The sequence below is a fragment of the Pleurodeles waltl genome, chromosome 3_1 (genome assembly GCF_031143425.1).
Source record: "Pleurodeles waltl isolate 20211129_DDA chromosome 3_1, aPleWal1.hap1.20221129, whole genome shotgun sequence".
In the NCBI taxonomy this organism is placed as follows: Eukaryota; Metazoa; Chordata; class Amphibia; order Caudata; family Salamandridae; genus Pleurodeles; species Pleurodeles waltl.
In genome coordinates, this window is record NC_090440.1 from 1,932,258,743 (window position 1) to 1,932,281,721 (window position 22,979).

Here is a 22,979-nt window from a genome sequence, read left to right on the forward strand (position 1 = left end):
CCTCTGATAAGCCTACTGTTCGACCACACTACCACAAAATAGAGCATTAGAATTATCTAATTTTGCCACTATCTTACCTCTAAGGGGAACCTTTCTTACTTTGAAATAGTATATACAGAGCCAACATCCTACATACATCCTCACATAAAATATAATGCACCTGATTTAGGGCTCCAGGGCTGCTGTAGGGGTAACTTCCATATATTATATGCATTGATTTGGACATGGCACACAGTGAGAGTGACATGTTGTGTTTTCACTCATAGATTGCACCATGACATGCAGTCTGCAATGACAGGCTGTGTGCAATTTGTAGGGGATCCCTTAGGGAGGCACAATACATGCTGCACCCCCTAGGGACCCTCTTTAGTCCCAAGTCCTGGGTACCATGGAGAACCGTTTACTAGGGACTTACAAGCATGCCAAAGTGTGTGCCAATTGTGCACAATTAGATTAGTTTACCTTGTTTCTTGGCAAAGAAAACTGGCGACCTGTTTATCCAGGAACCCAGTGGATCTTCAGTTGAAAAACCACAGTACCAGTGGCAAAAAGTTGGGGTGACCATGTCAAAAAAGGGACTTTAGTACACTCCTCTCCAATAAGATGACGAGCTCTGCAGGATCTGCTTTGAGGCGTGACTTCTAGGACAGTGCCAATGCCATCTGGTCAGGAGGTGGCGCTGACACCACTAGGACAGAAGCCGTCAAACGTTGTGGTGCCATGTAGTGAAGCATCGGGTTTAAACAGTGTGAAGTTTGATCCGGAGGAACAGAGCCGAAAAGCATCAGTGACATCTGTCACCTTTTTAGAGTGATGGGACCCAATGTTTATGCTTACATCGCCCTAAAAACAGCTGCTGGGTTAGATGCTGGAGATGAAAAATCTGGGAAAGTTGGTGCTGGCAGCATGGGTAATGATGAGATGTTGATAGTCTGTCCAGAGCCATGTCCAGTGGACTCACCAGAGCAGGCTGCTTGGAGGGGGGAACCATCAGTCTAGTCTACCAATTCCTGTTCTGAGGAGGAAAGTCCTATGGGGAGATAGAGAGTGACATGAAGACTACCATCTACAGTGCTGCTTGTGCTTATGTTCATTCTTCCCTACTCTGCTCCCTCCCAGCAGAGGAAGACGTTGTCCTGGACCGAAGTCTAGAGTGTTGTTGACTCCTTTGGTTATTTCTTGCCCGGGCTCTTCAATCGCCTTAGTCTGCGTGCTGTGACAGGAAGCGCATGGCCTGGAGTCATGCCCACCCACAGGCACCAGAGACAAATAGAATTGGAGTCTTTAATGGACATCTTTCTCTCACAGACCACACATGGTTTCAACCCTGACCTCTTTGGAGCAGACGTAGGTACTGTACAAAATTTTAGGGTTTGGCCTGGCTCTGGACAGACTATCAACATCTCATCATTACCCATGCTGCCAGCACCAACTTTCCCAGATTTTTCATCTCCAGCATCTAACCCAGCAGCTGTTTTTAGGGCGATGTAAGCATAAACATTGGGTCCCATCACTCTAAAAAGGTGACAGATGTCACTGATGCTTTTCGGCTCTGTTCCTCCGGATCAAACTTCACACTGTTTAAACCCGATGCTTCACTACATGGCACCACAACGTTTGACGGCTTCTGTCCTAGTGGTGTCAGCGCCACCTCCTGACCAGATGGCATTGGCACTGTCCTAGAAGTCACGCCTCAAAGCAGATCCTGCAGAGCTCGTCATCTTATTGGAGAGGAGTGTACTAAAGTCCCTTTTTTGACATGGTCACCCCAACTTTTTGCCACTGGTACTGTGGTTTTTCAACTGAAGATCCACTGGGTTCCTGGATAAACAGGTCGCCAGTTTTCTTTGCCAAGAAACAAGGTAAACTAATCTAATTGTGCACAATTGGCACACTCCTTAGAGAGCAAGTTCTGTGAAAAGTGCAGAAAAAAAGAGACATTGTTGCACCTGAGCTGGCACTATATAGCTTCATGGATACTGCTGATGTGAAAGATTTGAAGTTTCTGTATCCTGCCTGAAGGCTGGGGGTTCTACTGGTGAGGATTATGCATCTAGACGTTTCCCTCAAAAGAGAAGGGTACCATGTATGCCCAACTCTCAAAGGACCTAGTCACAGTACACTGCTGCAGTGAAATCCATCTTCACCATTTTCATGGATGTGGTCATCAGACAACCAAATAAAAATAATCACATAAACCAGTCCAAACTTCTCTCAGCATGAAGAGACGATTGCCAGCCAATAGAAACAGGCCAGCAAATATAAGGGTAAGCTCCTGTAGAATGAATTAAGCTTGAATACTTTTGAAAGGTGCAGGCTCCCTGGTTGACTGAAAGGCTCCTTCAACAAGAACGTTGTTTAACTTTGAGACTGGATGCACAGGAGTCCTCTGCACCAGCTCTCAAACAGAAACTGACAAGAACCAAGAGTGGAACATCGCTGTACTGCATTCTCACTAGCGACATAGCATAAATCTGGGAAAGTCTGTAAAATAGCTTTGCTGCTTGAACTGTGGAGAAATACGAGGCCTCCCTTCATAAGGAAATATGCTGATCCAAAACAAAGGAGCCAAGGCTCACCTGCTTGTACCTGTGTAGGAACATGGACTGCCAGAGGCACAAGGTCACCCATGTGCAGCTGCCTATGGCAAAAACATCTCTCATAGTTTGAGGACCTGGCTCCATCACATTTACAAAACAGAGGGTGCAAGTGTATCGTCCTCATCTGCACTATGCCTCTGATGTGCCTCCACCTACATTCCTTGAGACTCTCTTTTGACGTCTAGTTTATACCTTACAGAAAGAGGAAGCAGCCCTAAATCACAGAAAGTTGTCCTGAAACCAGACTGTTGAAGCTTTGTTCTAGCCCTTAAAGTTCTGGAGATCCTGCTGGTTGAAGTTGCAATTACCTTCCATCCAAATGGACTAGTGGATATTAGCAACCAGTGGAACTGGAACACACAGTGAGTACCACGAGGCTTCAGGATGCTCCTTCACCTGAAAAACCTTTATATCAACGGTCTTCGAAGATTATGCCACACTCTTGCTAAAGTAAAATAATTTCAGTGTGGCCCAAAACAAGAAACCAATGTTACATAGAGTAAGCAAGCTGACGAATGTTTACGGGGTTTGAGGTTAAGCCCTGCAACATACATAGACATAACTGATGATACAGGGCTTTTAAATGACCTCAGTAAATATATATGATGTAAAATATATCACACACATACAAAATATTTCCTTTGAGATCTCTTGATCGAGGGGCATTTTAAAAAATGGTCCAAAAGTACTGTTCTGTTACTTTTTTTTTTATAATAACATAAATTAAAAAATATATTATTAGCTAAGGAGCTAAATGTGTGAGCAGCTTAGAAGGACAATCTTGACAAAAAACTGATGTTCATTCTTAATTTTTATTATTGTCATATTACATATTACCATACCAAGTAGGCAACAGGTTCCTTGTCATCTGAGGCACCTTCAGTCATCCCTAGGTTTTTAGCCAACACCTCTCTCCATGCCCGTAAATGCTGAGCCTATACTTAAAGTTAAACCCAAAATGCAATGTTCTGTTGGCTAAAATATTTTGATAGGTCGGATTGCTAGTATATAACAAAATATAATCTGCATAAAGAGCCAATTTGATGTCAGAAATAAGATAATTGTGGTATCTGACCTGATCCTTTGGGCAAATGGTTTAGTAGCAAACGGTTCAATATACCCATCAAATAATAGGCGCTGCAAGGAGACAACCTTGCTTAGTACCCCTTGTAATAGGAAAATTCTCAGTTAACACATCATTCAGTAAGTACCTGGTGACTGGCGCTTCATATGGTCTCTGTAGTGTCATAACTGTTATTTAATTGAACATAAAGATTTTTAGAACTTCCCAAAGATACGCCCAGTTTTAAAAACAAAAAGAAAATACAAAATAACAATTTTGGCCATGAGACGACAGGCTACTTGGTATGTTGGGGCAAAAAACACACCCTACACTTTTCAGCCTTGTGGCCTTGCTCACATGAACAAGGCCATTAGGTTGAAATGTGTAGGGTGTGTTTTTTGCCAGTAAAATAATGTATTTTGCACCGGCAGCTCCAGAGTGCACATAACCTCTGACACTGATACTTTTGCTATTGTAATAGTGTTCCTGGTGCCATGTCAAGCGTACCAACATCGATCAGGAGCTACAACTGGGCATTATGAGGATCTTTGCTTGAAAAATAATTATTACTCTTATAAGCACCAATAATTTCCTTTCTTATACCAACACTGTGTTTCAAGTAAAAATGTAATGTCCGTTACATTCAAAACAGTGGTCTAAAAACAGATCACTCAAGAGTGGAGCTGTCAGTTAACAGTGGGTCAAAGCAGACGTTTGTTTTCTGAATGGTTTAAAGGACAGGTGAGTGCTAGAACTACAATTCAAGGTAAGATATTTGAAATTGTACCAGTTTTTCCATAGTAAATGTTGAAGGCAAAAGCAGTAAATAATTTCAAAGAAGCTTGCACAAGGCTGGTAAATAAGGACCAAGTGTGGTTTGGCAATGTGCAGATTTGATGTGCCTGATTACTTAGATCTACTTGTTAGATTCTGGATTTCTATTTACATTGGGGCACTCATGTTAGTTGTTGTTTTTGTTTTGCAGGAATTTGAAGATTTGGATGAAATCATTGCACGCTACATTCAGCCAATGGCATCTTTCGCTAGAGACCTGGTGACACACAAATACTATCATGACTGCAATGGGGGTGACCGGAAGGTGAGCCTGTGCTACATAGACTTGATCTTTTATAAATGATGCAAACGCTGCTTGAAAAAAGAGCTGGAGAGTGCACCCTAAATGGACACTCATAATCAAGCTGTAGCAAGGGACAGATATTACTTTTTGGATTTACTGCTAACAGTTATGAAGGATGAGTGCTAGGTTAGACACATTAATTTATGTGGTTATTAATCTGCAGCAATGATTGATTGATACTGTTGTTTACAAATTGATTGCCTCTCAGTTGGGTACCTAAGGTCTCTTTGGACTCTTGAGTCTTCAGTTTGTTTCTACAACCTAAGTGTGACTCTCAAATATTTTTACAGTGTGAACCTATTTTAGATTAATATTTTCTGTATTATTTTGCCACCTAGTTGTTAGGTCTTTAAAAATACCATATCCAACAACATATCAACTATCTTTATATTCAATTTTGCAGCATGAATCTTTTCTGGATCATGTGTTGTGCATTATTTAGTCATCTAGTGGTTGGGTCCTGAATAGTCTCATTTAAGTCGCTGTTCTCTGTTTTTTTGTTGGGTTGGGGCGGGGAGCGGTGTTCGTAGGTGTTGCCAACCATTTGGGTTTAAAATTCTCCTTATGTAATGTCAGAAGTACATTATTTTCTGGATTGACATGCTGTGCATTGATTACAGAGCGGTTTTTCCTACCTTGGGTAGGCTGGGTCCTTTAGAGTGTGTGTTTACAAATAAATGTTTCTGTACTTTATCCCACTTCTGCCTCCTTTTTGTTCTGAATGTCCATGCAGTAATGATTCGTGAAGGTATGTATTGATAACAATGTCACTACTGCTCAAATGTTTACTAGTGCTATGCTGCCTAAGAAAGTGAGGGTTGCCCCTTTTTTTGGGGTCTTCTGTAAGGATTACTCCTCCTGCTTTGTCAATGTTGTATTGTTGCACAATCCATCTCGCAATAGTCCCTTCAGTGACCAGAAGTCCCCTGTTTGCATGCGCCACAAAGAAAAAAAATAATAGAGGTGAGACTTCAAGAAGACTATTCCGGACCCAACCACCAGATGATGAATAATGTACACCATGTGAATCCAGAAAATTCTTCAAGCTGCAAAACTATTCCTACTAGTATGTAATAATTTCGTTATCTGCCGTTTGGTTTCGAAACAGAGTTCAAACAACAAGAACAGTAGTTTCAAACCCTCAGAAGGAAGATAACGCTGAACAGCTGCCAAATGCAGTTTTCAAGGAAAGAACATGACTTCTGCTTTGTACATTCTTCTTCATCTCCAGATGAAGTTTTGGCATGTTATGCAGTTTTCAGGGGGTTTTCAACAGTGGAGCACGATTAAATGGCGTACAGATGGAGAAAGAAGCTGAGAAATGCTGCTTTCTCTTGCAGTGTTAAGCCCATTACAGTGACAATGCCGCTTTTTGCCACTGCTGACAAACTTGTTGCAACAGAGTAAAGATTTGTTTGATACTGCAGTTATGGCCGGCAAGGTCTGTGACTCAGTAGAGTTAACGTTTCAATCTTCACCTCAGTACACTATGTACGGTTGTTGTCTTACAGTCCTAGATTCCCTCATTGTGACCACTACTCATACAGCCAGTGAACTGCATTACCCAAATTGCTTATCTAACTCCCCCTCCTCTTTTTAACCACTCATTGCCCTGGACGAGCTGGTCTCGCCCTCAGCCGGTTGCCATGTGCAAAGGGTGAGACCAGCTCGTCCTGCACGCGCCCCCCTCCCCTGGGCAGGGATAAAGGAGAATCGCTTCCCCTTCCACCCCTGACCCCCCACACACCCCCAGTGAGGTCTGATGACGTCTGAACTCACCAGAGGCCACTCCCATCGTGCTGGAAGCTCAGTGGGCAGAGTGGGGGCAGGCAGAGAGACATGAAAGGAAAGGCTTTTCCTTTCATGTCTTTCTGAACATTTCTGCAGCCCGACCATAAACCAGTCGGGCTGCAGAAATGCCCACTAGACACCAGGTAGTTTGCTTATTTTATATATGAAGAACGAAGGGGAGCGACCACTTGGGCAAGGGTCGCTCCCATGGGGGGACAATTCTTTTATTAGGCCTTTCCAGCCCACCCTGGGGGCAGATCGGCCTATTTTAATTAGGCCGATCTGCCACTAGACACCATGGATCATTTTTTTTTTCTTTAACATGTGGGGAGCGACCCCCTAGGCAAGGGTCGCTCCCCTGGGGGGCAAATGTATTTTTGGCCATTTCTGCCCCACCAGGGGCAGATCGGCCTATTTTAATTAAGCCGATCTGCCCTCAAGGGGGGCAGAAACCACTAGACACCAGGGTTTTATTTTCTGCCAATTTCACTCAAGTGGAGCAACCCCATAGGAAAGGGTCCCTCCACTGGGGGCACATTTATTTTAGGCCATTTCTGCCCCCGCAGATCGGCCTATTTCTACCCGCTGAAGAATTTATTTAAAAAAAAAGAGAGTGGGGGTATGGCCATACCCCCACCCCAAATAAATGGGGACAAAGTTGTTCTGCCCACCGGTGGGCTGATGGAGCAATTGTCCCCGATCCACTCCCTTGGGGGCAGAGAGCCTACTAGATGCCAGGGAATTAAAATAAAAAATAAAAATAGTGGGGTCCTGGCTTCCAACCAGTATGGGCATGGTTATGCCCCCACCCCAACTGAAGGGGGTTACAGTCTTTCAGCTCTCCCCCGCACACTAAAAGATCTTATCCCAACAGCAGGAAATAAGATATTTGATTATTTTGGGTTTTGGTTTTACATTTGGGCCATAAGAGCTTGTCCAACTCTCAAAATCATCCCACTTGGAATGGTGAGGGCTGCACTTTTTGGTCTTTGGGACACTGCCATGTAGAAAAATCTATGAGACCTAGACACACCTGAAAAATAAACATCTCAGTGAGTCTAGGGTGGTGTGCGTCACTTGCACCCGCACCATTTTCTTACACACAATGCCCTGCAAACCTCCAACTGTGCTTGAAATCACACATTTTTCCCACATTTTTGTGATGGAACCTTCCGGAATCTGCAGGAATCCACAAACGTTCTACCACTCAACATTGTCTCATCTACACAGATAAAAATTCTACCCCACTTGTCTGCCTAAAAATGTTTTTCTTCAAACTGCCTTTGTGGACCCGCTTTGGTTCCCCCTCAATTTTGACATGTTTTTGGCTCTTCCCTGTCAGACACTTGGCCCACCTATACAAGTGCGGTATTATTTTGACCAGGAGTCTGAGGGGAACTTTGGGTGGTAGGAAATTTGTGCCGGTGCGGTGATCCCACGAATGTGTGAAAAAATGTGATTGATTTTTTTTTAAATTTTTTTTTTTTTAAAGCTAAATTTGAGGTTTGCTGAGGATTCCACCCCTCCCTGGACTCCCCCGGGTGTCTAATTTTCAGAAATGTCTGGGTTTGATAGGTTTCCCTAGATGGTTACTGAGGCCAGGACCGAAAACGCAGATTCCGTCCCGCCACCCCCACCCCCATCCCTACCCACTGGAAGAACAGGTAGTTTTGTATTTTATCGTTTTGATGTTTCCACGTAGTGTGTTTTGGGGCATTTCCTGTTGCAGGCACTAGGCCTTCCTACACAAGTGAGGTACCGTTTTTATCAGGAGACTTGGGGGAATTATGAGTGAAAGGAAATTTGTAGCGCCGCTCAGATTCCAGAACTTTCTATCACCGAAATGTGGGGAAAAAAGTGTTCTTTTTTTATTTTTTTGCCAAATTGTGAGGTTTGTAAAGGATTCTGGGTAACAGAACCTGGTGAGAGCCCCACAAGTCACCCTATCCTGGACACCCCTAGGTATCTAGTTTTGAAATATGCACAGGTTTGGTAGGTTTCCCTAGGTGCCGGCTGAACTACAGGCCAAAATCCACACCTAGGCACTTTCTATTAAATGCGTCAGATTTCAGTGTAAAAATGTGAAGTGTCCATGTGGTGTCTCCTGTCGCGTGCATTAGGCCTGCCCACATAAGTGAGGTACCATTATTATCGGGAGACTTGGGGGAACACAGAATAGAAGAACAAGTGTTCTTGCTCCTTGTCTTTCTCTACATTTTTTCCTTCCAAATGTAAGATCGTGTGCAAGAAAGACATCTCTTTGAGAAATGCCTGGTAATTCACATATACACAAATGACCCCTTGCTAAATTCAGAATGTTGTCTACTTTTCAGAAATGTTTAGCTGTCCGGGATCCAGAATTGGTTTCACACCCATTTCTGTCATTTCTGGAGGAAGCTGAAAGCACAAAAAATAGTAAAAATGGGTATGTCCCAGTAAAATGCCAAAATTGTGTTGAAAAATTTGGTTTTCTGATTCAAGTCTGTCTGTTCCTGAAAGCTGGGAAGATGGTGATTTTAGCACTGCAGACACTTTGTTGATGCCATTTTGATGGGGAAAAAAACACAAGATTTCTTCTGCAGCTCTTTTTTCCCCATTTTGTTTAAAAAAAAAAAAAAAAGATTTTGGCTAATTTCTTGGTCTCCTCCAGGGGAACCTACCAACTCTGGGTACTCTAGAATCCCTAGGATGTTTGCAAAAATGTATGCAAATTTGGCGCAGGTAGCTTATGGGGACAAAAAGTTATGAGGGCCTAAGCGTAAATTGCCCCAGATAGCCAAAAAAGGCTTGGCACCTGAGGGGGAAAAGGCCTGGCAGCAAAGGGGTTAAATAGATTTGGTCCAGTAAGGAAGACAATGTGGCAGCAGCCACCCCATGATGACTCACTAGTTTCATAGCATTGTTAAGTGTCTTTGGTCACCAATAGTGAGAGAACATGTATAAACTGGGGAAGTACTTGTCTGATAAACCTAGGAAATGGATGAGTCAAACAACTCTGGTCAGCTGCAAGAAACAAATATGCCTCAGACCTCTGCTTCTCAGATGGTGCAAGAGACAAGGAATTTTTTCCATTGCATGCGACAATCGATGCTTGGCTTTTATAGGGCATTTCCTCCAACTAGACCACTAGCCCCACCTCAAGCTCACCCTACGTACCTGACGTCTACAACAATAATGGATGTGCAGCCAAACACCATGCTGTATCTAAAAATATTTCATCAGGAATAACCAGCATAACTGCCAAGGAGAGATACAGGATACAGTATACCTTCTCAACCAAACCCCAAAACAGTGGCTAATTTCCCAGTCATGACACACTCCGCTCATGAGGATAACCAGGAACCCGAATTAGGAAGGTTATGTGCCAGCAGAGAAAACCACTCCAGATTAGGTACTTCCCACCAAATTACATTTACACCTTTCACAATCTAATGGTTATAGTTGTCCAGAAGTTTAATTTGCCAGTGCCAATAGTGGGGAAAAAAAACTTTCTTTGATATCAAATATAATATCAGAAGAGCAATGTGAACAGTCCCTCTGCTTGATTATATTTGTGAATGAGGAATTAGCTGCATGAGGAGCCTTGCAATGGGATCTATGTTAAAATTAAAACTGGAAAAGAAATACAAGGCTCCTGATCCCGCACCTGTATGCTTAATGAACAAGATCAAACCAGGCTCTGTGACCTCGGCTGCAGCACAGATTACATTTAATCCAGCAACTCTTGAACGGTATCCACAGACAAGGAAGGCATAAATTAGAATAATTTAAGAAAAACATGGAATGTATCCTGTTAAGGTAGAACAATTATGGAACATCATACCTCCTTTTATCAACAAGCTCCCGAAGGATTGTAAAGAACAGCAAAAGCAGCCAGAGAAGTTAAAATTACATCATTACCACTCCTAGATGCAGCTCTGCACATGAACAACACTGTTTTTCAGGCAAGAAGCAGTGATGGCATTTTAGAGATAATGCAGCTAACTGCACAGCAAACACACAAAAAGTGTTGTGAGTGATGCTTTCAGTAAGTCTAAACATTTGCTCACCATGTTTTATGTGCTTAACAAACAACAAGATCAATTTATCCTTCATGCCTTGATCCTCGTTGCCTCCTTGATATACACAGACATTGCCATAGATGGGTATTTTGACCTTGTCCCCAATATGAACCACGACAGGTCAGCCCATATGTTAGGAAAGACTGGGGCATTCGCGCAGAAAGAACTGGCGGTGGCTGGGAGAGGTGGGGTTGACCGTTTGGTGGGCTCAGCACCTCACTGATGGAGACTTCACTTTTTCTCTGTATCCCACCAGACCTACTCCCCATAGATGACTTGGTTTCCTCCTCCCGCATAGCAACTATCAACTGCATTTCTGACATAAGCGTCTCTGCCCTCTCAAACCATGCCTTTATCACACTCACTTTCCACATCTCTGGAATGACACCCCCCCACAAGCTTTGACTCCTTAACCAACAACTCCTAGTGTATGAATATGCTATAAAGAAGGTTGGAAAGGTGATTCACCACTTACTCCAGTCAAACAACACTCTTGATACCCCAATCTCTTTGCATTGGGACTCCCTGGAGGCAGTGGTAATGGGCACATACTTAGTTGTATCAGCTGCACTCTATAAGTTGAGAAGGGAAAAAAACATCACCCTAGAGGACTGAGTGAAGGCCTTCGAGGATACACATAGACAGACTGGTGCATGCAATTTGAACCGCCAGTTTATGCTGGCACAAAAACAGCTCAAAACATTAGACATGGATAGGGCCGAGTTTTCCCTTCTCTACACAACAGAAATGCTACACTGGCGGTAATAAAGCAGGGCATCATCTAGTGTGTAAACTTAAAACTCTGGCACCGTCAGAGATAGGATTCAAGTGATCCGACCACAAACTGGGAAAGAAGCGCACAACGACCGTGACATAGCACAAGCTTTCAAGAATTGTTACACTGATTTATACACTACAGAGGGAATGGACCTGGCAGAGATTGACACTAACCTCTCCTCCACTCCCCTTGCACATCTCCCCAAACAGCCAGCTGCCAAATCAATTCCTTTCTGAACCGGAACACAAGTAACCCAATACCCATTTAACCCTGATTGGATGATCCCTCCTTCTCATCACACCAAGGATGAGGAGAAATTAATATAGACAAAGTCACAGGCGGGTTGTTTCTTACCACATTGAGCACACAAAAGAAGTCAGAGAAGACATTCAGTTCTTTGTGAGCTTTGCTGTAGCCTGGAAAGGCAACGTCATCACTAAATGTACTGTTTTATTTTGGAGCACCCCATATGTAGAGCTCTTTTATCTCTCATCCAAAAAAAACCCCTCCAGCTGACATTCATGCACAATCCACAAGGTCCACGGCAGCTTCTACTGCCATTACTTGTGGAGCCCTAATGGCTGATAACTGCTGACTCGCCACTTAGTCCTCTGTGCTTATCGTTGCCATACATTACTGTTTCATAGCTCAGGCACACAGTGACAGTTATTTCTCTAGGTTTGTCTTAATTGACTTGGTTAATTGGCAAAACTCATTGCCACTTTTTCGGTGGAGGGGACAAGGATGTGGGAGAGTTATTGCTTTGGGACTCATTATTAACATGATTAGTTAGTGAAAACAAGTATCCCAACAGATGAAAAATGGACTTATCTTTGATAACAATATGTTTGTAGCATATGCTGCTTTAGATATGCATGCTCTGCAGACTCCTGTCAAAGATGTCTTTGCTTTAAGGAAATCTCATGACTCCTGCTTTAGCCCACAATACACCAGGCCAAAGACTCCACCCCAGATTGTTTTTCTGCCTTCGCGTTTCGACGTTCCACCTCTGTGACAGTCAACAATTTCTCCATGATCTTTGATGTTGGTCGTCAAGGATTGGGCCTCAGTGACAGATGAAAACTCTACTGTTTTGCAGTGACCACGTAGATTTGACTTAGAACCACATTGATGTAGCTTCTTATAGATGTGCTGCATTGAGGCAATGGAGAACTAGTTTTACTGATCCATTTTGCTTCCTGGAGGATATTCATAAGGCGAGCAATCTGTGGAAGGATATAGTATCTACCAGAAGTATTGTTATCCAGGGTTTTTCTTTAGGCCTACAGCATGTGAAGCTGTCAGATTACTTGTATTTATTGTCAGTGTATCATTACCAGATGTGCAATACAGTGCAGTGCAGCCCTTGACTCCACCATGCCCACACTGTCTACGTCTCTTGAACGTGAGAGGTTAGCTTTCAGTCAGTAAGATCTGTCCTGTGTTTAATGCTGGTTTTGACCATTGTAGGAAGTATGCTCGCTATATACTGTACTAAAATGTGATGCACCGTGCAGAGTCTAGGTATCCCTCTCTAGTGTACAGAGCTTGCTTTAATAAACCCAAGGTGCTCTATTTGTGATAGTGTGGTCGAGCAGTCTTAGGCCTATCAAAGGGGGGTGTAGGGTGTTTGTTGCACTCTCAAAGTCCATAAATGAGACACACACTCAATAAGGAAATCCGACTGTTGGAAAAAGGCTGAAAATAGGGACTTGGGGACCAGTCTGGCAGAACCCAACGGGAGCGAAGGGGGGACTTGGCTCTTGAAGGTCTCTGGAGCAAGGGTGCACTATCGATAGAATTGGACTTGGGCTGTGGTACTTGGGTGCAGAGGTGTTTTATCCGGCAGGTTGCTCAGGTTGGAGGCTCTCACTGTTTAGGTCGACCTGGAGATGGGGACAAGACAGGACAACAGGCCTGCCCTTGAGGATGGCCTTGGTGATGCTGATGTCCTGTCGTGGGTAAATGTTTAGCTCCCTGCCTGGGCACAGAATGGCTTAGCTTAGGCTTGTGTCATGTGCCCTTTTAACCATATAACATGCTCTATATTAATGTATTCATTTCTATTCATTTTAGCACAGCTTGTTTTAGCAGCAATATTTTTATTTTAATAATTAATCACTATTCTGCGAGAACGTCACTTTCAGTGTTATGGATGACATATTTTTCATTGTGTTCTTCTATGCCGGGTTAAGAACAGAATGCAAGGTACAGAGGATAATTGATGTATTGTTTCCACAAGACTACGTTACCAGTCCAGTGGTTAGGTACTTACCTGCACCAGTCTTATTTTGCAAGAACAAAGCATGTTCCCTATATAAACGTCTTGTAGGACAAAGGGCATTAGATGGGGTTCCAGCCAGAATTTTGCATCCATACTGCATGCCAGTTTGCAGCCGACCTCAGCCTTTATGTCTCTACGGAGCCAGATCTGGAGACTGGATGCATGAACTTGTACCAAGGTAACGGGGGTGAGGTGTGCTTCTCATGGACACTGCATGGACAGATTTGGCTTACATCACCATGCTCTCGCTGGGGGCTAGAAGAATAGGTTTTAGGTAGGAATTATATATCCATGTGTAAGTAAATGCCTCCTTGGCATGGTTACCCCCCGACTTTTTGCCTTTGCTGATGCTAAGTTATGATTTGAAAGTGTGCTGAGGCCTGCTAACCAGGACCAAGCACCAGTGTTCTTTCCCTAACCTGTACCTTTGTTTCCACAATTGGCACATCCTGGCATCCAGATAAGTCCCTTGTAACTGGTACCTCTGGTACCAAGGGCCCTGATGCCTGGGAAGGTCTCTAAGGGCTGTAGCATGTCTTATGCCACCCTGAGGACCCCTCACTCAGCACACACACACTGCTTGCCAGCTTGTGTGTGCTGGTGGGGATAAAATGACTAAGTCGACATGGCACTCCCCTCAGGGTGCCATGGCAACTTCACACTGCCTATAGGTATAGATAAGTCACCCCTCTAGCAGGCCTTACAGCCCGAAGGCAGGGTGCACTATACCATAGGTGAGGGCATAAGTGCATGAGCACTATGCCCCTACAGTGTCTAAGCAAAACCTTAGACATTGTAAGTGCAGGGTAGCCATAAGAGTAAATGGTCTGGGAGTCTGTCATCCACGAACTCCACAGCACCATAATGGCTACACTGAAAACTGTGATGTTTGGTATCAAACTTCTCAGCACAATAAATGCACACTGATGCCAGTGTACATTTTATTGTAACATACACCCCAGAGGGCACCTTAGAGGTGCCCCCTGAAACCTTAACCGACTATCCGTGTAGGCTGACTAGTTTTAGCAGCCTGCCACACACCAGACATGTTGCTGGCCACATGGGGAGAGTGCCTTTGTCACTCTGTGGCTAGTAACAAAGCCTGTACTGGTTGGAGGTGCTTCTCACCTCCCCCTGCAGGAACTGTAACGCCTGGCGATGAGCCTCAAAGGCTCACCCCCTTTGTTACAGCACCCCAGGGCACTCCAGCTAGTGGAGTTGCCTGCCCCCTCCGGCCACGGCCCCACTTTTGGTGGCAAGGCCAGAGGAGATAATGAGAAAAACAAGGAGTCGCCACTGGCCAGTCAGGACAGCCCCTAAGGTGTCCTGAGCTGAGGTGACTCCGACTTTAAGAAATCCTCCATCTTGCAGATGGAGGATTCCCCCAATAGGATTAGGGATGTGCCCCCCTCCCCTCAGGGAGGAGGCACAAAGAGGGTGTAGCCACCCTCAAGGACAGTAGCCATTGGTTACTGCCCTCCCAGACCTAAACACACCCCTAAATCGAGTATTTAGGGGCTCCCAGAACCAAGGAACTCAGATTCCTGCAACCTAAGAAGAAGAGGACTGCTGAGCTGAAAAACCCTGCAGAGAAGACGGAGACACCAACTGCTTTGGCCCCAGCTCTACCGGCCTGTCTCCCTCCCTCCCCCCCCCCCCCCCCCTTCTGAAGAAGCTGCTCCAGCGACGCTTTCCCCAGGTCCAGCGACCTCTGAATCCTCAGAGGACTGCCCTGCTCTAAAAGGACCAAGAAACTCCTGAGAACAGCGGCCCTGTTCACCCAAGACTGCAACTTTGTTTCCAAAGAAGCAACTTAAAGACAACTGCGTTTCCTGCCAGAAGCGTCAGACTTGCAACTTTGCACCCGACGCCCCCGGCTCGACTTGTGGAGAACAAACACTTCAGGGAGGACTCCCCGGCGACTACGAGACCGTGAGTAGCCAGAGTTGCCCCCCCTGAGCCCCCACAGCGACGCCTGCAGAGGGAATCCCGAGGCTCCCCCTGACCACGACTGCCTGACTCCCAGATCCCGACGCCTGGAAAAGACCCTGCACCCGCAGCCCCCAGGACCTGAAAGATCGGAACTCCAGTGCAGGAGTGACCCCCAGGAGGCCCTCTCCCTTGCCCAGGTGGTGGCTACTCCGAGGAGCCCCCCCTTGCCTGCCTGCATCGCTGAAGAGACCCCTTGGTCTCCCATTGATTCCAATTGAAAACCCGACGTGTGTTTGCACACTGCACCCGGCCGCCCCCGTGCTGCTGAGGGTGTACTTTCTGTGCTAACTTGTGTCCCCCCCGGTGCCCTACAAAACCCCCCTGGTCTGCCCTCCGAAGACGCGGGTACTTACCTGCTGGCAGACTGGAACCGGGGGAACCCCCTTCTCCATTGAAGCCTATGTGTTTTGGGCACCACTTTGAACTCTGCACATGACCGGCCCTGAGCTGCTGGTGTGGTAACTTTGGGGTTGCTCTGAACCCCCAACAGTGGGCTACCTTGGACCCAAACTTGAACCCCGTAGGTGGTTTACTTACCTGCAAGAACTAACAATTACTTACCTCCCCTAGGAACTGTGAAAATTGCACTGTCTAGTTTTAAAATAGCTATCTGTGTTTTATTTGAAAAGTATATATGCTATTGTGATTATTCAAAGTTCCTAAAGTACTTACCTGCAATACCTTTCATGCAAAGTATTACATGTAGAATTTGAACCTGTGGTTCTTAAAATAAACTAAAAAAAGATATTTTTCTATACAAAAACCTATTGGCCTGGAATTGTCTGAGTGTGTGTTCCTCATTTATTGCCTGTGTGTATGTACAACAAATGCTTAACACTACTCCTTTGATAAGCCTACTGCTCGACCACACTACCACAAAATAGAGCATTAGTATTATCTCTTTTTGCCACTATCTTACCTCTAAGGGGAACCATTGGACTCTGTGCATACTATTCCTTACTTTGAAATAGTGCATACAGAGCCAACTTCCTACACTATGTCTGAGAATCGACAAAGACATAGCATGGGCATATCTGCTCTTGCAGATAGGTCGTCACGTGTAATATAATGCACCCTGTATTAGGGCTGTGAGGCCTGTTATAGGGGTGATACATATATTGCATGTGTGCCATGTCGTGTTTTCACTTTTAGCTGCACAAGACACGCAGCCTGCAATGGCAGTCTGCATGTGCTAGGTGAGGGGGTCCCTGAGGGTGGTACAATACATGCTGCAGCCCTTGGGGGGGTCCCTCTTTGGTACTCAAGTCCTAGATACCAGGTGTACCATTTACTAGGGCATTACAGGGGGCAAAGGTATTGCCAGTTGGGGTGAAAGAGATCTGGCACTGGGGTCCTGGTTAGTAGGACTCTTGTGCACCTACAGTCAAAATTGCATCAAAAAGTGGGGGTGACATCAAAATGAGGCACCTTCCTAAAGTGGCATTCCCCAGGGCTGAGGGAAGCCGGGGTCTCATATCTAAGGGAGATATAGGCTTTGAAGCCTTCAGCCCAGATATGCTGATTTACTAGCCAACCTGCTGGAGGAGTTAACACCTTCCTCCAGAGCTGGCTTTGTTCCTGTTCTCAGAACTCAGGCTTTCAGCTCTAGGGGGTCAGAAACCTGTCTGTGGCGACAGGAAGAAGAAACCAATGCAAAACATACACATGCTAAATTAATAATGCCCCCCACCACTCCCAGTGAATATCTGGCTACCCAAGTACCTATTTAGAATTGATGTTAAAAGGATGATGATTCTGGATATCCCCCGAGGTACCTTTGTCTGGGTGTAGAGTGTGCTGTAGTAAGGGTCAAATAAAATTGCCTATGCGGTTAAATGGGGATTGAAAAATAAATGCAGAACACATCTACACCAGTGAAGATAGTTGTCATTGATGGAATGCCAGAAAGGATAGCTGTATTGAGAACAGCTGAAAATGTAGGGCGGAAAATTGCATTTACTGCTTTCTTATGGTTTGTTCAAACCAGGTCAGTTCTCATCCAGGTTTCTAAATAGTTAGCATAGGAATGTTTATGGGGCTTAGTGTGAGAACTACAGTACCACAAAGTAAATTAAGGCTGACTAAACTGGTTCAGTGCCTTCTATGGATTCTCGTCTGAGGGGGAATACTGCAGGATCTGTAGCAATTGTTTCTTGACTAGATCTTTATTGGTTGAGTGGATTGAAAGTTCCCTACTTTATTAGCATATGTGGGGGGGGGGGGGAGATGGCATTTCATACAGAAGGGTCTTCTGTTGGTCAGAGTCCATTGTAGATGGAAGGTTGATGTGGGATGGACATAAATAAACCATAAGCAGATTTATAAACAATCTGTTGTGCAATGTACAGATCTGTTCCTAAACTAGAAAAGGGTGTTGGTTAAGTATCGCAACCACAATAATGGTAACAGGCTGGGAAACCAAACATGGTACCATATTGTTGGATATCCCTACAGCATAGTCATTTCATTAGGGGTTTAGTAGTAAATTCAGAATTCAGGGAAGAGCTGGTAGCTCAGGAAATACAAGGTCCATGTTGATCAGTGGGGCCAAGTGGAAAAATGATAAATACTTTTCCTCAGGCTATCCTAGTTTTTAACTTTATTCAGCAGAGGTGTTCTGTTTTTTCCTTAGTCTGTCATCCCACACAACATCTACATACTTGTAGTATTGTAATTTAGGCATATTCTGTGTCCACAGGTAGCATGAAAAGCTTTGATATGCTTTTTCTGTTGCACTTTCTATACCTGAATGCAGTATAAAAACTCCTTAAGGTGATCTAAATAATCTGCCTGTGTAGGAAAATGGCTCCCTGTTGCAGTTACCCCCAACCTTTTGCCTGATTTTGATGCTGACTTGACTGAGAAGTGTGCTGGACCCTGCTAACCAAGCCCCAGCACCAGTGTTCTTTCAGTAAAATGTACCATTGTTTCCACAATTGGCACACCCCTGGCCCACAGATATGTCCCTTGTAAAAGGTACCAGTGGTACCAAGGGCCCTGTGACCAGGGAAGGTCTCAAAATGCTTCAGCGTGTGTTGTGCCACCCTAAGGGACCCCTCACCTAACACAAGCATACTGCCATTGCAGATTGTGTGTGTTGGTGGGGGGAGGAAAAGGCGAAGTCGACATGGCATTCCCCTCAGGATGCCATGCCCACAAAATACTGCCTGAGGCATAGGTAAGTCACCCCTGTAGCAGGCCTTACAGCCCTAAGGCAGGGTGCACTATAACACAGGTGAGGGCATAGCTGCATGAGCAATATGCCCCTACAGTGTCGAAGTCTATTCTTAGACATTGTAAGTACAGTGTGGCTATATTAAGTATATGGTCTGGGAGTTTGTGAAAACGAACTCCACAGCTTCATAATGGCTACATTGAATGCTGGGAAGTTTGGTATCAAACTTCTCAGAATACTAAAGCCACACTGATGCCAGTGTTGGATTTATTACAAAATGCACACAGAGTGCATCTTAGAAGATGTCCCCTGTAATTTACCCAAACCTTCAGTGCAGGACTGACTGGTCTGTCCCAGCCGGCCACCGAGATGAGTTTCTGCCCTCCCCCCCGGGGTGAGAGCCTTTGTGCTCTCTGAGGACAGAATCAAAGCCTGTACTGGGTGGAGGTGCTTCTCACCTCCCCCTGCAGGAACTGTAATATCCAATGGTGAGCCTCAAAGGCTCATGCCTTTTGTTACAGCACCCTAGGGCATCCCAACTAGTGGAGATGCCCGCCCCTCCAGGCACTGCCCCCACATTTGGTGGCAAGGCTGGAGGAGATAATGAGAAAAACAAGGAGGAGTCACCCACCAGTCAGGACAGCCCCTAGGGTGTCATGAGCTGAGGTGACCCCCCCCCCCCCCTGCCTTTAGAACTCCTCCATCTTGAGATTGGAGGATTCCCCCAATAGGATTAGGGATGTGCCTCCCTCCCCTGAGGCAGGAGGCACAAAGAGGGTGTAGCCACCACCTCCTGACCTAAACACACCCCTAAATCCAGTATTTAGGGGTGACCCAGAACCCAGGAAATTAGATTCCTGCAACAAGGACGACTGTTGACCTGAAAACCCTGCAGAGGCAACAACTGACTTGGCCCCAGCCCTACCGGCCTGTCTCCAGACTCAAAGAACCTGCACAGAGACGCATCCGACAGGGACCAGTGACCTCTGAAGCCTCAGGGGACTGCCCTGAACCCAAAGGACCAAGAAACTCCAGAGAACAGCAGCACTGTTCAAAAACAGCAACACCTTTGCAACTTTCTTGCAACTTTCAAAGACTTCACTTTTCCCGCCGGAAGCATGAGACTTCACACTCTGCACCCAACGCCCCCGGCTCGAGCTCCAGAGAACCAACACTGCAGGGAGGAGTCCCAGGCGACTGTGACCTCATGAGTAACCAGAGACGACCCCCACTGCGACGCATGCAGAGAGGATCCAGAGGCTCCCCCTGATCGCGACTACCTGGAACAAAGAACCCGATGCCTAGACCAAGCACCGCACCTGCAGCCCCCAGGACCAAAAGGAACCGAACTCCAGTGCAGGAGTGACCATCAGGTGACCCTCTGCCTAGCCCAGTTGGTGGCTGGCCCGACAAGCCCCCCCTGTGCCCTGCCTGCACCGCTAGAGTGACCCCCGGGTCCCTCCATGAATTCCTATTGAGAACCCGATGCCTGCTAAGCACACTGCATCCGGCCGCCACTGTGCCACTGAGGGTGTGTTTTGTGTTCCTACTTGTGTCCCGTCCAAACCCTCCCCCTCTCCGCCCACCCCCATGGCTCTACAAAAAACCCTGGTCTTCCCTCCGAAGACGCAGGTACTTACCTGTTGGCATACTGGAACCAGAGCACCCCTGTTTTCCATAGGCACCTATGTGTTTTGGGCCCTCCTTTGACCTCTGCACCTGACCGGCCCTGTGTTGCTGGTGCGGTGACATTGGGGCTGCCTATTCCCAGGAACTTGAACATATAAGTGCCTTACTTACCTGAAAAACTAACCAATACTTACCTCCCCCAGGAACTGTTGATTTTTGCACTGTCCACTTTTAAAATAGCTTATTGACATTTTAACTAAAACTGTGTATGTTACTGCTCTAATTCAAAGTTCCTTACTAACCTGTGTGGAGTATCTTGCATTTTATGTATTTACTTCAAATCTTGAATCTTGTGGTTCTAAAATAGATTAGGAAAATATATTTTTGTATATAAAAACTATTGGCCTGGAGTTTTGTCTTTGAGTGTGTGTTCCTCATTTATTGCCTATGTGTGTACAACAAATGCTTAACACTACCCTCTGATAAGCCTACTGCTCGACCACACTACCACAAAATAGAGCATTCACATTATCTAATTTTGCCACTATCTTACATCTAAGGGGAACCCTTGGACTCTGTGCACACTCTCTCTCACTTTGAGATAGTATATACAGAGCCAACTTCCTACAGCCTGGTACTCAACTTTGTTTAGTTTACACTTAATAAACTTTCCTCAATCATTTCTTTGAATACAAACAACTGTTACTGTGGTCAAGAGTTACTGCTGTGAGTCTCCTCTAATTCATCCTTCTCTGCTGGATTTTCAGTTGGCTTGATCCAGCAGTCATAAACCTACTTTGGTAGACAACTCTTCTTGTAGGAGTCAGTTTGTCAGCCCAAATAGGGTTATAGGATTTAATAACTTGTGGATTTGAGCTGTTTTAAAATACACTAAAAATAAATGTTAATTAAACCTGTAATCCGTGAACTACTGAGCTACTTAGATACTTTAAAACTTTTTACCATTGTCCAGAGAATCTCACTATACTGAATGGCAGCTGCTGACATTTTCTTTGTTCCTCCAGAAACTGGAAGAACTCCTGATGAAGACCAAAAAGGAGAAACCAACATTCATTCCTTACTATGTATCAGCCTGCAAAGATCTACCAGGCAAATTTCTGCTTGGATATCAGCCTCGAGGAAAACCCAGGTCAGTATCACAAGAAGTGTGGATCTTGAAAGGGTAGGTACTTGTAAAATGTCAATTGTGTGGGGCATGGCTGTGGGCTGCAGTCCCCTGTGAGTGGCATGAGAAGGACCCTAAGGTAAGAGAGGGAAAAGTAAGGAATACGGTCAGAAAGGACAAAGGCTTTACAGGTGCAGTTGGGTGGTGAGTTCCAGCACCGACTGATCATGAACAGCTTCAAGCATTCACTGGCATGTGTGAATTTCATGCCAGTATGTTTGTGACTTTGTAACTAAAGCAAAACCTCTTAATTGTTTATTAAATAAGATATCAATTGTATGGTATGAGTCTCAAAGAGTTGCTTTTTATATGGTGAAGAAGGAACTTGCTAATTCTCCTTTGCTGTCCCCGTACATTTAGTAATGTCCTTCTGTATCAAAGTTGATGCTACTAGTGTGTGACTAGGAGCAGTGCTACCTGAAGGAAAAGGCAATTCTGATCAGAATATTGCTGTTGCTTTGCTCACTGTAAGGCCGCAGGCATATGTCTATTCAGTTACTGAACATAACATGTTGGCCTGTGTGTGGGCAATGGAAACAAGTAAAACTTATGTATGAGGACCAAAGTTTCTTTTAAGCACTGATCATAAACTGTTAGTACCGACTATCGGTGCTTCTAATGTTCATTCCACAAAGGCAACTGTCAGATTGCTAAAATTAAATGTAAACTTGCTGGAATGTAATTTTGAAGTGGAATTCATCCCTCGTGGCAAAAACGAAAAAGCAGATTGTCTGTCTTGTCTTCCGTGGTCAGTTGATGATCTTCTGGAGGAATTGAATGATCAACTGGAGGAAGATTGCTTGGTGATGAGTGTTGTGTGGGGTTAAGACCAAGTGTATCAGTGAAGAAAAGAGTTGGAGCAGAATATCATTTTGAAGATAGTTATGGAGCATGTAGTTAAAAGCTAGCCAAAGGAAATAAATCTATCACTTCCCCATACAACCACATTGACAATTGCAACAGAATTGTCACTTGAGGCAATTTTGATATTCAGAGAGGTAATGTTCATTCCACCAAGCAACATCTGGTGCAAACTAATGCATTTGAGTCATGAGGGTAATTTGGGAATGACTCTTAATAAGAAAAGGCTGAAGGAAATATATCGGTGGCCAGGCATGAACAGGGATGTAGCTTGTTTTGCTGTATGTTTACAGAAGGACAAGAGTCTGAAGTGTATAAGACAGGGTAGAAGTTGGCCGTCCAGAGCAAGTGTGGAGTAAAGTGAGTATATAGTCTGGGTCATTTCCACATACTTCCCAGTGATCAGCGTTTTTTAGTATTG

At 44.9% G+C, this 22,979-nt stretch overlaps 1 protein-coding gene across 3 annotated transcripts in view; it reads left to right on the forward strand.

The window, feature by feature from the left end:
• SUPT6H (SPT6 homolog, histone chaperone and transcription elongation factor) overlaps positions 1-22,979 on the forward strand; it is an 893,672-nt gene that overhangs the window by 735,209 nt on the left and 135,484 nt on the right. For all 3 annotated transcript variants that reach the window (XM_069226188.1, XM_069226189.1, XM_069226190.1), the window contains exons 31-32: positions 4,649-4,762; positions 21,537-21,661. In XM_069226188.1, coding sequence (XP_069082289.1) covers positions 4,649-4,762; positions 21,537-21,661 — 239 coding nt within the window. The remainder of the gene's footprint in view (positions 1-4,648; positions 4,763-21,536; positions 21,662-22,979) is intronic.